This window comes from Panthera pardus, unplaced genomic scaffold, assembly GCF_024362965.1.
Source record: "Panthera pardus isolate Hobbes unplaced genomic scaffold, ASM2436296v1 HiC_scaffold_13, whole genome shotgun sequence".
In the NCBI taxonomy this organism is placed as follows: Eukaryota; Metazoa; Chordata; class Mammalia; order Carnivora; family Felidae; genus Panthera; species Panthera pardus.
In genome coordinates this window covers 144608175-144623641 of record NW_026526688.1, presented here as the reverse complement: position 1 = coordinate 144623641, position 15467 = coordinate 144608175, and the positions used below count along the sequence as shown (strand labels likewise).

The 15467-nt window shown below is 40.4% G+C and overlaps 1 protein-coding gene across 4 annotated transcripts in view; it reads right to left on the bottom strand.

Moving 5' to 3' along the window:
- Window positions 1-888: 888 nt before the first annotated feature.
- Window positions 889-15467, bottom strand: part of BTC (betacellulin) — a 45325-nt gene continuing 30746 nt past the window's right edge. For 3 of the 4 annotated variants that reach the window (XM_019467461.2, XM_019467473.2, XM_019467481.2), the window contains 4 exons: window positions 10181-10298; window positions 5333-5479; window positions 3069-3179; window positions 889-1658 (listed from right to left, as the gene is read on the bottom strand). In XM_019467461.2, coding sequence (XP_019323006.1) covers window positions 3071-3179; window positions 5333-5479; window positions 10181-10298 — 374 coding nt within the window. In that variant the 3' untranslated portion in view covers window positions 889-1658; window positions 3069-3070. Of the gene's footprint in view, window positions 1659-3068; window positions 3180-5332; window positions 5480-7567; window positions 8931-10180; window positions 10299-15467 lie in introns of those variants that run through there. The other variant, XM_019467491.2, reaches the window with a different exon arrangement.

Sequence of the window (15467 nt, the reverse complement as noted above, 5' to 3'; positions counted from 1 at the left end):
AGTTGTTTGGCTTAGTTCTTAATACATTTGAGCTATTTCTGTGAAGGCAGCCTCATTCTCAAAACACAATGTGTGATAGAAGGTGATGCACAACTTCACCTTTTGTCTGAATTCTCCACTTCACTTTGTGTATGAAGTCTACACTGCAAAGAAAAATTTGAAAAGATTCTGGAAAAAAAGAAGCTGCTTGGCTAACATCACAACAGCCAAAGTACAGCAATTTGGGGACATCTTCTATTGGTTTTCGTAAATTACCCACCCGATCAATGTAGAAAGTTTCAGTTTCTATGGAATATTGGCTAAATGGAGATTTAGCTTTTTCAGTGTTTTTTTTCTTTTTAATTGCTTTTATATATATAGAAAGAGAGAGAAAGAGTGCAAGCTGGGGGAGAAGGGCTGAGGGAGAGAGAGAGAGAGAGAGAGAGAGAGAGAGAGAGAGAGAATCTCAAGCAGGCTCCATGCTCAGTGTGGAGCCTGACATGGGGCTTGATCCCACAACCTTGGGATCATGACCTGAGCTGAAATCAAGACTCAAAAGCTCATTGTCTGAGCCACTTAGGTGCCCCTAGCTTTTTCAATTTTAAAAGAGTCTTTATTAAATATGCTATGGAGTTGAAGGAACATCTGGTGAGATGGTCCCAAGTAGTAGATTCTTATGGTCGTGATTTCATTGTAACAACATCCACCTGAGAGCCATCAGGAAGAAGAAAAATGAGGATATGGTCACGAGCCGTGTCTGCTGGGCTCTGCTGTGCTATCACTGACCACTGCTCTGGAATAAACAACCTCTCCCAGTGCTATCATTTATCCCTTAGTGAGTGCAAACACTTACCTGTTTATTTTTTATTTTCCATCGTTATTCATTACCCTAGCTATGGGGAAAACCTGTTTGCTTTACTAATGTAGGAATTTATTCATGTCAATGAGAATTTACAAAAGAGCAAAGAAACATAATAGAGGTCAATGCTATAGAAAACACGATGGTAACAGTAATATAAATCCAGGACTCTGCCTTCTGAGTGTCTGCAGAAAAATAGCCCCGGCATCTCAGAGTCTTGGCGAAACACAGTTTAGTATAAAGTCCTGAGCTATATTAGTGAGTTAAGCTGCACCCACTCAGATCAACAAAAATGACAGTTAAGAACACAAACTGAAATTGGGTAAATCTCGGCTCCAATTCTAGCTCCACCAATTCCGAACTGTATAAATCAGGGTTATATTATTTAACTTTTTTGTGTCTGTTTCCCACATGTGGGAAATGAGGATCATGATAGATGTCTCATAGGTTCTTGAAAGGCTTAGAAGAAATGATATACTTGAAACTCTTGGCCCATGGTAAGTGCTGGATAAATGGCAGCTTTATGATTAATCCAATTCCTAAAATCTAAACTCCTTTTCACTTCTATTTTTTATTCGACTAGTAATCCTGGTAACAAAACTTGAAGTGGAAGTTTATTAAAATGTCTTAAGTGAGCGCTTTTTCCCAATTCCGAAACAATACTGAAATTACCTATTATTACAAAAATAGTAAAAAACACAGACTAACATTACAAACAAAAAGTAAATACATTATTTAAAATTCATTTCTCCTGACTGTTTTCCTGAGACACATTCTGTCCATTTTCGAATGAGCAAGGCATTTTGCAGCTTGCACCAGCCTGGAGTGAACCTCATGGCCTGGAGAAATAAGGGAAAAGAGAGCATGCTAGTTAAAAGAAAAAAAAAAATCTAGAGCCAATAGTTTTGTTTTCCATTCATTAATGATTAGCGTCATCCTGTAATAACTTAGGGGAACATACGATTTCTCGATAAGCATTTACTATACCCCACACACCCACTGGGTGTTTGGTGGGGGGGGCGGCGGGAAGGAGATGCTTTACGCTGCTGGCAGAGCTAGGGAAAGTCACTGCTCTCTCTTGCTGGCTATGAACAAGGAAGCATGTGGCTCCCATTGCTACTGCCATGACTTAAGGGGAACCGGCCAAGGATGAAGCCAACTCTTCGGTGAGCGAGCAGAAAAACAGAAATAACGTTTCCCCGTGTGGGAGCCTCTCGTTCACCGAAGTGTGCAGAGTACCGTTCCTCCGGACTGCCAGTTCACATGAGCCAACACATTTCCTTCATTTGAAATCCTTTCGATTGGGTTTGACGCTATCACAGCCAAACTACCCTAGCCAATTGTACGAGCCCTGATCCATTTGCCCCCTTGGAGCCATTCTTTGTCCTGCTCTGAGCTCCCGGTGGGGCTGACACATCACAAGGGCCCCCTTGTCCCCTGGATCCTCATTGGGTTTGGCTAATGGGAGGCTCCTGCTGAAGATCTGAAGCAGGTGGTGAGACAGTTTGGGAAGTTTTTTTCTTCATTTGCTCCTCTTCCTTGTTGAGGTTCCGGCAGTGACTACTTCTAACCGCAGGTACAGCTCCTACAGAGTATAGGCCCTCTGGTGGCCAGCCTCTCAGTGCCAAGGTAACCTTCCCGGGCCCTTCCAGGCAGGGGAGGGGAGCAGCCTCCTGCCAATGTTAGGCTCCAGGAGCCTTGAAGTTCCTGTGGGTCCCTCAACCCTGCCCTCCCAGTCCCTCAATAAATCTTGCTGTTCGATCCTGCTGGGATCCTAACTGATGTAACGTTGAAAGGGCTTAGAACAGGTTTGGCCTATGGTAAATGCTATGTAATTGTGGTTATGATTAAAACGTAGCTATTATTTTTTTTCTTCAGTGTGAGATATTTAAGCTACAATACCTCTTCCTTGTGCCCAAAAGCAAGGAAGAAAAAAATATAAAGTCACCACCACAACCATGTACAATTAGAAAGCAGGTTGATTTCAGTAAACTAGAAAAAGTGTATAAAAGTCCTCTTTCCGCATGCCTGTCAATGTGGTAACATGCAAAAGAAAGATATGAGAGTCTTTCATTTGGCTTCAGATTCTATGAAAAAAATCAATTTACTTTCAGATGTTTCTAAGCATAATTAAATTCGAATCATTGATTTACTACATAAAGTTAAGCCCAATCTCACCTGGTAACTGTCACTTGAATAGTTTCTTGCCTACCAAATTTTTCATACTTACCATTAAGCAATACTAGTTTCTTGAATATCTTCATTTATTGGAGTTATATCTTTACCAAGAGTTTCCATTTCTTCTTCCTTCTTTCTTCTTTTGCGACGCCTCCGAAGAGGGCTTGGAAGATAAGGTGTTAGAAGTTAATATGGACCTGTTAATTCATATGAACACAAAATTAACCATCAAGAGGGCCTCTGATCTTATTTCTAGATGGTTAAAAATTTGCAGGTTCATTTTTTTCTTAACTATTTTAAGTTCTCTTTTAACCTGTCTCTTTTTCTAGGCTCCCACGATAGCCACAGTAGGCAAAAGTGTGAATAGAGTTACCAAAATAGAAAGAATAGGGTACCTGGCTGTTGATGGAGCTTGGTTAGCACAAGAAAAATGTTCAGGACACGTCATTTTACAAAACAGACTAATAAGCATTGTGTAGTATGTGAATAAGGAATAACACAAATTGGAAACAGATATAAGAAAACCAAGAGGGTGAAGATAGCCTCAGGATTTGTTAATTAAGCTTATAGATACATTAAAAAATGTGTTAGATCCTCTGGGTTATAGTCCAATTTCTTAAAGTATAATGCAAAATTGATGTCATAATTAATTTTCTCAGATCTGTCCAAATCTGCTGTTATAAAAGCTCTTTTTTTTTTTTTTGCCATTTGGAAGGTAAAAAAATTTTTTAAATACCCTGCAATTTTATAGCTACAAGGAATCTTACAGATTACCTGGCTTAATCTTTCTGTTTTACAAAAAATAAAATTCAAGTTTAAAGATGTTAGGAAATTTGTCCAGGGTCCCAAAGATATTGAATAGCAGAGTTGGGATAAAAATCCAAGACTCTAGAGTCCTAGTAGCTACGCTGAAGTTTTTCTGTGAAGAAAGGAGTCACAGGACACCCTCTTTGGTGTGCCCAGTAGCCCAAAAGTAAAGGGAGAAGTTCAGGAGGCTCAACTAGCTTCGCAAGACAAGAACACAGCATGTTAAAAAAAGTCTTTTTAGCATACTGTGTCGGAGTCGTTAAAAAAAGTCTTTTTAGCATACTGTGTCGGAGTCCCCGACTGATACAAATTTTGATAGCTTCACGAAAGAAACTAACTTAAGTGTATCAAAACACTGTCTCAGAGAAAAAAATCAAGGTGTTTCTTGATTTCCAAAGTTGTGGTACATCATGAAAAGTAAAAACAAGAAAACTAGTGCAATCATCTTTTGTAAATAAAATCCATTATTTTACGGTGGCCAAGGGGGGAAAAAATGTTTTTGTGTGTTTATCTCTACCTTCCTAAGTTACTGGGTCATGATACAATGTAAGGTAATAAAAGTCTTAGTTTGCCTGCTAACAAACCCACATAAAACATGATTGACTTTAAGACTACATAGCTGGCTTTTTTTATTAAGATGTAGTTGAAACATAACATTGGATTAATTTCAGGTGTACAATGATTACATATATATATATATATATACACACACACATATATATATACACAAATACATATTACATATATGGCAAAATGATCAACACAGTAAGCTTAGTTAACATCTGTCAGCACACACAGCTACAAAATTTTTCTTCTTATGATGAGAACTTTTAAGATCTACTCTCTTAGCAACTTTCAAATATACAATACAGTGTTGTTAGCTACAGTCGCCATGCAGCACATGACATCCCTAGGACCTATTTATCTTATCCTCCAGCTGGAAGTTTGTACCTTTGATCACCTTCATACTTTTTGCCCTTCTTCTTCTTCTTCTTCTTCTTCTTCTTCTTCTTCTTCTTCTTTTTTTAATGAAGAGTTTTATACATATTTTATTTTTAAAAAATGTTTTTAATGTCTGTTTATTTTTGAGACGGAGAGAGACAGAGCATGAACAGGGGAAGATCCGAGAGAGAGAGAGAGAGAGGGAGACACAGAATCTGAAGCAGGTTCCAGGCTCTGAGCTGTCAGCACAGAGCCTGACACAGGGCTCGAACCCACAAACTGCAAGATCACAACCTGAGCCGAAGTTGGATGCTTAACCGACTGAGCCACCCAGGCGCCCCCACATTTTATTTTCAATGATAATAATTATGCTCAGTAAAATGACAAACGCCGTATATCATGTGTTTCATTGTAAGTAGACACTTCGCTGTAAGTGATTTATTTCAATCATAACAAAAAGGAAAGAAGAAAGATTGGAAGGAGGGAAAGAAGGCAAGAAGAAAAGAAATCGCAAAATAAAAATTTCTCAGATTTCCTTAAAATGATACTAAAAAAAAAAATACTTACTGACAGCATGTGCAGACACCGACCACCAAGATGATAAAAATCACCATAACTACTATCAGACAAATCACCAAAATCTGCCCTCTATCTCCTCTGAGGTAAAACAAGTCAACTCGCTCACATCTTGCCCCAGTGTAGCCTTCATCACAGCTGTGAAAATAAAACAACAAGGGAAACCGTGCAAGACTTTTAAGAACCTCTACTATTTCTTTTTTTGAAGGAACTAACACTGTTGTCATTTACTGGAATTAATAAAGGGCTCAGTTCCTTTAAAAAAAAAATTTTTTTTTTTTTTTCAAATAAAGCTGGATACCGCTGTGTTCACAAGTAATTTCACTTTCTTTGCTTCGCTGAAAGCCTGTCATCACTTGAACATTCGCAACATGGCTAATTTAAACAAACAGAGGCAATCACAATTTACTAAAACTTACTTTAAAATTTTAGATTCTGAGTTGGAAAGAGAGGAGATGGCAAAAATCCCTCCGTGGTGCCCCCAGGCGCTTAAATACTGCCATGACAAGGAACTCAAAATCCCCACGACCGCCCATGTCATTGGAGGGCAGTCAATGTGCCCAAGTCCTCCTGCTCCAAACTGTTAGAAATTATACTGTTTCATGTGATCACACGCGGTAACGTGTGTGAAAGTTCATAGACCGATAGCCTATGAACTACATAGAAAGCTCCGTAAATGTTCTTCCACGGGATTCCTTTCTCTCTCTTAACTGCCACCCACCAGTTCTGATTCTTCTGCTCACAGTGGCCACAGATTACGTGATGCTCTTCACCCCTCCAACTAAAACCCCCCCAAAACACAATAGGTCTTGTCCTCTCCAGCTCCTTTATTTGATGCTCAGAGGCCCATTTTCAGACGTGCATACCGTTCCCTCCACTGTCCTGTAAATGGCCCCTTTCTCTGCGGCCCTCATAAAGCGCAGTGGCCACAAGTCAAGGAATCTCCAAGAGTGACTTTCACTCTCCTCCATCTCTCAACGTTTTATCGATACAGCCTTAGGATTTACCCCAACCCGGCAGATTCCCTTTGTCCAAGCCAAGGCTTGTCTGAGCAACACTCAGCTAAAGGCTCAGTGATTTGGGGACTATCCACAGTATTCTCTGAATCCCATTAGACGCTTAAAAGGTACGTAAGAAGTTTGAGGACGCTGCAAAACTGAAATCATATGTTGTAACATCAGTACCTTTGCATTAGCAAATATCTTCCCTTTTTTCTCCTCAGACTCATTCAAAACAAAAGAGATAGTGGTCATATACATAATTGCTTAAATCCCCAAAAGATGAAATCCTGTTTCTTAAAAAGATTTCTGTGTTATCTCGGTTGTTTATTTATTTAGTTATTGTTTTATTTTGTTCTCTTTTTTTTGTTTTTGCAAGAAAGGATCTACTGCCAGATCATTTTCTGGTTCGTGTTTGACAAGAGCAGTGCAGTTAATTCCCACAAAGCCTATCCTGCACAAGGAAGGAGATCCCATAATGCCAACATTATCGCTGATATAATGCTTGAGACAACAGCACGAAGAAACATCTGGCGTGGTCACATCCATACAGAAAGGTGACGATCAGTGCAAGCTGTAGAGAAACGATACCTGATGGCGTCTATTGCAAGAAAACCCCCGCATACGTGAGGAAAATTCCTTCCTGGCAAGGTCAAAATAACAGGAAGAGAGCTTAGAAAGATCTTGAAACATCAAAAATCTCTTGCACATAGAACTGGAACTGGTGGGGAGAATCACTTTTTATTGCGTGTGTGGGAGGGAGATTTTTTTTTTTAAAGAGTTTTTTTTTTTTTTTTTTTTTTTAAGGTCATAATGAAAATCTTACCAATATATAGAGTCTCTTCCAATTAGCTTAAGGGCTTCTCTAACACATTTACTAAATCTGGCATTTTTAAACAATAAATTTGCCCATAAAATACACAGAAATTACTTGCTGCTCTTTTAGAATGTTTTTTGTCTTTTTTTTTTTTTTTTAATTATTATTATGGCTCTGGGTTCAGTGGTGTAGCCGTGCTTTAATTGAATTTCTCAGTAAGCAGGATTTCCTGCAAAAGCTATAACCCAATGAGGCCAGGCCAGAAGGCCAACCTTTGCACAGGCAGTTACCATGGCTCTCATGTTATTTCACTTCTCATCAAACCAATAACATGTCAGCTAATGGTCATTTCAATGGGAAAAGAAGAGGCAAAGACTCCAAGATCCTAGCAGATGTTTATGAAATGCTGAGTAGCTGAATACATCAGTTTTTATTTAGTGAACATCTTATAGCATTTAAAATCACTTTTAAAGACACCCATGACCCTTCAGGATTCTGAAAAATCGGAGTTAAGATCACTGTCCTGAAATAATCACCAGACACGGTTGTAAGGGATTTGTAACTATTAAGTCAACTGATCCTTCCAACAACCTCTGAGGTAGGTGTGGTTATTAACCCATTTGGAAGGTGGAGAAACTGAGAGTATAGAGAAATTCAGATTCAAACTGTTTGACTCTCAAGTTGATGCCTCAAGCACATGAAATACTGCTTAAATGAACTGTACCACATAGATACGTGAAGATATGTATCTGGAAAGAAATCATTCCCATTCCAAGAAAATACTAAGAAGACTAAGGGGATTTGAGTTATTTGAGATGTACACTTTTTTTTTTTTTTAATGTAAAAGCAGGAGTCCACAAACTCCTGTAATTCCAAGCAAAAGGAGATACTTGTGCTTTTCCAAGCTAGCGGAGTCACCAATGGCAACACAGCTTTGCCCGAATCTGTGCTATAACCAGTCACCTAAAAGGTCAGGCCCAGGTCACATACACCCTGTTCCTCAGCAGTACAATTTATGGAACACCTACTCTGTGCTGGGTACGACAGAAAGTATTTTTGCTTAATGAATTCTCCTGCTTTATTTTCAACACTTAAGAAGGAGATATTATTACCCCCTTTTACAGATGATAAAACTGAGGCTCGGGAAGGGTAACTGACCTGTTGTTAGCAGTTCTTCTGGTACAAACAAAACCTTAACTTGGGTCTACCTGGCTTCAAAATCTGTGTGCTGGCTTCTCTGTTCTTCTCCTTGCTATTGATTCTGCACCATTTAACCATGAAGAAGCTGTTCCTGGCTCAGAGTAAGGCCTTGGTGTTGTCAGCGTAGCATTCGATGCGCCATGCTAGAGGGACTTCTTCATTTATTCACCACTCATTTCCTGAGCACCTATTAAAATTCTGACACTGCGCTTGGCACTGGGACACAAAAACGAATACGCCCCGAGACCTGCCTCTGGGTGCTCGCAGACACGGAAGGGACACTCACAGGGACCAACAGCTATGCTCCAGAGAAAAAGAGCTTTCATGGAAGGGAGACTAAATCTCAGAGACAGGACGTCTAACACACCTGAGTGTGTGTCTGAGAAGAGGGAAGTCAGTGCAGGGATCCAGGAGGAGCTGAGGTCTGAGCTGCATCCAAAACATCAGTGCGAATAAGCTTTCCAGACTAGCAGAGCTTGTGTGATAAACCGTGGAAAGGAATGTGGGATTTCAGAGGAACAGCTGGGAATATGGTGAGAGATGTGGCTAGAAAGGTAAGCCGGAATCAGAGGAGCTGTGGAGACCATGGAAATGAGTTTTAACCTCACACTGAAGGGGACAAGCTGTGTATCGATCTTAGGCAGGGAGATTACATACTGCGGTTTTCATTTTAGAAGGCAGCAGAATTAAAGGACAATAAATCTGCAGACGTAGGGACAAGTTAGATAAATGTACTGGGTTAAAGGGCATTAATATTTTCAAAACGCAATATATTCTTCTAAGCCAGTGAGCAATTAGAGGAAATTAAAAAAAAAAAACCTCTATTCTTTCCCAACACACAGCATACACACACACACATTTCCCTTATTTCCTTACATTAGCAATTCTTATCCCCTCAAAGTATTATCCAGTATATTTATTTTTAAATTAAATTTAATTATAATTAAATTTTTATGAAGTCCATGACCCTTAAATGTTCCACTAAATTAGGGTTCCGAGTCACTGTTTTGAGACACTTATGAAAACAAATATATACCGAGGGAACGACACATAAAAACATAAACATTCTACAAACTTTAAGTCAAAATTATAAACAATCACCCTGCTCATCTTTCAGAAAAGGTCTCAGAGAACACCTAGATATGTCTTCAGATATCCTAGAAGGATATCTCTTTAGAAGAAAATAGAGGATATCCTCTCTAGATATCCTAGAAGGATATCTCTTTAGAAGAAAATAAATATTTTGTAAGTGCAAAAAAGTTGTTTGTGCCTGAATAAAAACTAAACTTGGAATCAGTCTACTAAGAGGCAGAAAGAGCACTTTTCTTCCAATTCCCTTCTGTAATAAACAGGCTTTGCAAATAAATCTCTGCTTATAAGCAGGACTAATTTCCTTGTACTTAATTGACACCTGCAAAAGTAACTTTTAATTTGGCAGAAAATCCTTCATATTTACATTAACTGCAAACCACCTAACACATTCCAGAAGAATTTGCTTCCATTCAAACCATCTGGGAGATGAATGGAGCTGAAAAGCATCCTTAACACTGGACAGAAAGTTCTGCTTGCTTGCGTAAGGCAGCAGAGGACACAGCCTGGGAGCTGATCTGGGTTCTCGCAGGCTCCTATTTCAGAAGGAAAGTGTGTGTCAGTTTCTCCATAAGTGGCTGCAGAAAGGGTCCCTAAACAAATGGCCGAGGGCAAGACCAGGGGAGCTGTGTCCTGACACAGAGGACTCGGTTAGCTCAGACTTCCCGGCGCTGTCAAGTCCACGGCCAGCACTGCTCTGCAGCCCTCTGCCTGCTGGCTCAGGGGTCCACTTACACGCAGGAGGGCGTCTGCTCGGCCACCACGAAGCGACATCTCCCTTTGATGCAGTAGTGCTTGTATTGCTTGGGGCACCGAGAGAAGTGGCCTTTCCGCTTCGATTGCATGGTGGTAGCTGACAAATGAGAAAAAGCCCAATAAATCAACTCACTTTAGATACACATTTATTTCTACGTGGAATCATATTCCCCTCTTTGCTGCAGGTTTTTCAATAGGAGATACTCCTATAGAGTATCCCTTTCTTTCAACACTGGGATAAAAGCCAGACTTTTGTGGTCCCCAAATAGCTCTATCAATAGGGTGATGGGGATCTTGGTGGGAATGTTTCATATTTAATTTTTTTTTAATGTTTATTTATTATTGAGAGACAGAGAGAGACAGAGCATGAGCATGGGAGGGGCACAGAGAGAGGGAGACACAGAATCCGAAGCAGGCTCCAGGCTCTGAGCTGTCAGCACAGAGCCCGACACGGGGCTCAAACCCACCAACTGTGAGATCATGAGATGAGCCAAAGTCGGATGCTTAACCAACTGAGCCACCCTGATGTCCTGGGAATGTTTCATATTTTAACAAAGATTGGTGCCCAACCTACCTCTTAGAAACCTTGGTGTTGTTTAAAGGGGGAAGCATAGTTTTTGTGAGAGAAGGCTATTCTTTCTGTGAAGGTTATCGGAGCCATGGGGCACATGGCATTAAAAAAAAGAAAAAGCCTTTTTTCCCCTTCCCTTCCTTTCCCTTCCTTTCCCTTCCCTTCCCTTCCCTTCCCTTCCCTTCCCTTCCCTTAAACATGCATGTAGCAGTAACCAAGTGCTAGATACTGGTCATCTTCTCTCTCTCTCTCTCTCTCTCCCTATATATATATATATATATATATATATATATATATATATATACACACACACACACACACACATATATATGTAACTATCATAACTATAACTATATATATAGTATGTAGTACTTATATACATATATCTACTATATATAGTACTACTATATATAGTTATAATAGTTATATACATAATAGTTAATATATAGTAACTTATTTAATGCTCGTAACAGCCTTGTGAGGTAAGCATCATTCTTATCTGCTATTTATGGATGAACAAAGCACAACACATGGAGGCTAAGTCATCTTCCAAGATCACACAGCTAGGAAGTGTCGAACTGAGACTCAGACCCAACAGGTCTTGCCCCGGAGTCCATGCTCTTGACCTCTCCACTCTGGCACTCTGCCAAGTCAGCCGTTCAGCAGGTAGCTGTCATCTGCTCTCAGCCTGATGCATCCAGAAGTCACGCTTGCCTAATGGGAGATTCTCCCTCTCATTTAACCCCTCAATGGTTTCTCTTGCTCTAAAGAAAGAGGAAGATACTGGAAGCCTCATATCCCGGATTTTGATCCTGCTCTGACTTCCTTGTCTTACCATTTAGAGTTTTCATTGCCTAATTTTTCAACTAGGGACGGTGATATGTAAGTTTCTCCCATCCGTGCATGTAGAAGGTTTTAATAAGTAAGGGTTGACAAGAGTAACGGTACAGAAATACTGACTTGCTGTTTCCTGTGCTGATTCACACCGGACATGTGCCCACACCCAGAGCCAACAGCTAACTAGCCAGCTCCAGCCCAGGGTTGGACTTTTTCACATTCATGCTATGACCAACAGCTTACAGACTCAGCCACCTGTGAAGTCAGAAGGACCGTGATGTTCACTTCAGAAGGGCATTTCACACTCACCTGGCATCTGAGTGATATTAATAGTAATGACTGCTAAACTTCTTAATTAGTATTATAAAAAGAGCACAAAAAATCCCCAGGGCAACCAGAGGGAGGAATTGCCAAGAACTTCAGATGATCTATACACAGCAAATTCTCGCAATGCCAGGTCACAAAGTTTCAATTCCCACAATGCCAGGTCACAAAGCTTCAGGGGGTGGCAGGATGTTGCTGAGGAACTGGCTGACCTGGTTTTGGATGGTGACTTGATTACCAGCTAGGCTGACAGCTTCTACACGCCAGACATTTGCTCCCACGCATACCGGTCAATGGGACTCTTACCGAAATTTCTTCCGGAAATAACTCCAAAGTGTCTCAAAAACAAAGATCTGTAGGTTTTGGCAAATAAATGTATTGGCCAACTTTCATGCCTACTTTCTATTTCCAGAGCCCTGTAGTGAGCACTGGAAAACATCAAAAGAATGAAGCATATCTTGTCTATCTAAATTAGAACAATAGAACAACAACAACAAAAAAAGGCAACAAAATAAGCAACCAACCCGTAAAAACAACCATAGTAACCGCAAAGATAGTTGTGGCACACTGGAAACAGGGGAAGGAAAGAACATCAGATGAGGAAGGAAAAATCGTGTCTTATTTTCAGCTCTGCCTCTCCTTCGCTGGATGGGTCCGGGCAAGCTTATGAAGCTGTCTGAGCCTCAGTTTCCTCACCTGTACCCTGAAGATGATAGCATCTACCTCAAAGGGCTGTTGAGGAACTCAAATAAAGAGTGCATGCACAAGTTCTTAGCAGAGTACCCTGCACAATAAAGTCCTCAGTAAATGAGTTGATTCTAGAATCTTCAAGATCTTAGCAATTCCAAGAGAAATGTTGTATCATTACAAAGAGCACTTATTTAATTAAAGAAAAAGTTCTGGGAAATGGTTTTTGTTTTTTTGTTTTTTTTGCTTGTTTGTTTTAGGAGGAGGTAAGCAATCTATTCAGCTATGGAGAATGCTAGGAGCAAAAACTCAAGGTCAGGAACATGCAAGCCTCATCATGTGGGGAGTGGGAGGCAGATTTAATGGAAATGGAGGGGAACAGCCAAGGGGGTCTGTGAATGGAAGTTAGAGTCATCAAATGGCAGTAGGCTGAAGTGTTTACATTTGAACTACAAGGCAAAGGAGAGCTGAAGACGGTTCTCGTGAATTAAATTAAATGGTATATGTAAAAACGACATTTTTCAGTGTATTAGGTAGGAATCTGCAGGCTGAGTTAGAGTAGGAAGATGCCAAGAGCAAGGAGAAAACCAAGGCATGCCTGAGCCATGCAAATATATGTGATGTGGGCCTGTGGGAGGGGAACCGAGGTCAAGGAGATGAATTTAAGAAGCAGTAAGACTTAGTCACGGATCTGCTGTGATCCAGGAAGGTCCTTCCTACTTTGCAAAGCATACCTGACTTTAAATATAAGCCATATGGCTCCGTATCCTGAGCTTTACTAATTTCTCTAGTGGTTACGTCCCTTTAAATGTAGCTGCCCTTTTAATAAACATCATACAGAGCATGATCCCAAAAAGTGCCTTAACCGGCAGCTGCTGGGTGCAGGGATTTGACCAGCCTCAGCCCATCCAAGCAGCACAGATCCATGCCAGGGAAATGGTTGCCAGGCACTGTTCGGATCATTCCCAGAGCTCTCTCCTTTGCCAAATAAACATGATCTTAAATATTCCCAGCATTATTTGGATTTGAAAACCCTTCCATGCCACCACGCAGAAAATGTCCAGTGATTTCTCTATGGAACTTTAAAACGTGGAAAAAAAAAATAATACATCACACATACTGCCCCCTCCCCAAAACAGATGGGATCATCTCAGTTCTCTGATGGAAATGAGAAGGATTATCAGCATACCCTCTTTCAAAATGCACCTAAAATTCCAGTTGCTTTCGTCTAATATTCATCAAGGTCACATTATCTGAAAATTGAACAACTGTGAAATCTAACATTTTCTGCCTATCATGAGACCCGATGACATAGGGCAGAGGATGGCAAAATCTGTCCTTCCATTCCAGAGATGCTTATCAAGAAGGAAAAGTTAATCCTATGACAAAAGAATGATTAGTCCCATGTATTGTGTTTCTCTGTTGAGAAGTGAATCGCCTGGTCCGGAAAATGCGACATGAAAATTCCCCTGATAATGGGGGTGCTGGAACTTAGTTGTTCTCCCCCCCCCGCCCCCGCCACCCTTACTCTTTTCTAACCCCTGTTTCCAAAACCAAAGCATTCTCTGGGATTGAGTCTTTCCCACAAAATCGCACTGGAAAACTACACCCACTAGCAGGCCAGGTTGCAACACGTTCTCCTAAGTGAATGGGCCCCACATTACTTGTGGGGTAATGTATCTCAATCTCTTCTTGAGATGCCATATTCCAAAGATGCTAAAGCCAGTTAAATAAGGAAATACTAGGGTTACTGCAGATAGGTGTACGTCAAAACCTAATTCTAAGCGAGAGCGTCTTTCTTCCATCATATGGGCAGACAGACAAGAAGTGGTCATCTTTCTTGAATCCTATGAATAGTTCGATGAGACGTGAGATTCTCTTGGGCCAAACTAAATTGGAGGAATATAGCACACACTCAAATGACTTGGTTTAAATGTGGAATTTTCCTCAGATGGATGAATGGTTTGATTAAACAGTATGGCTCTCTAGTCTTTCTTGTACATAACTCTTATTCTCAAACCAAAACAGGCCTTGTGATGCTTTTCTGCTTAAAACCCCTCAGAATTGGGGCACCTGTGTGGCTCTGTCCGTTAAATGCCCAACTCTGGATTTTGGCTCAGGTCACGATCTCACAGTTTGTGAATTTGAGCCTTGCATCTAGCTCTGTGCTGATGGCACGGAGTCTTCTTGGGATTTTCTCTTTACCACCCCCCCCCACCCCGCTCGTGGTGGCTCTCTCTCTCTCATTCAAAATAAATAAACTAAAAAAAAAAAAAAAAAAAAAACTCCTCAGAATTGACACATTAGGTTTATTTTTCATAAAATGTTCACTTACTTACTCTAGTTGTGCTCGTTACAAATCCATTTAATGATTTTATAAATATTAATATCAGCAGCTCTTCTAAAATCAACTCTAAGGGTAATATACAATTATTATAAAATTACAATATACAATTATTTTATGTAATTCTCATTACAATGTGGATAACCTCATAGTATCTCTAACCCCCTAGTTAAATACATAGTTAAATTTCTGTGCGAGAGATTAAAAGGAGGTGCTAAATTTTGAGATAAAAGTCCCATAAGTGTTAACAAAGACAGAGAGGAAGTGAAACAAATACCTATAAATTTATCTTCCCACATAGCTATCTGACCTTAAAAAGGGAACAGGTAGGGGTGCCTGGGTGGCTCAGTCAGTTGAGCATCTGACTTTGGCTCAGGTCAGGATCTCACAGCTCATGAGTTCGAGCCCCACGTTGGGCTCAGTGCTGATAGCACAGAGCCTGGAACCTGCTTCGGATTCTGTATCCTCCTTTCTCTCTGCCCCTCCCCCTGCTCATGCTCTGT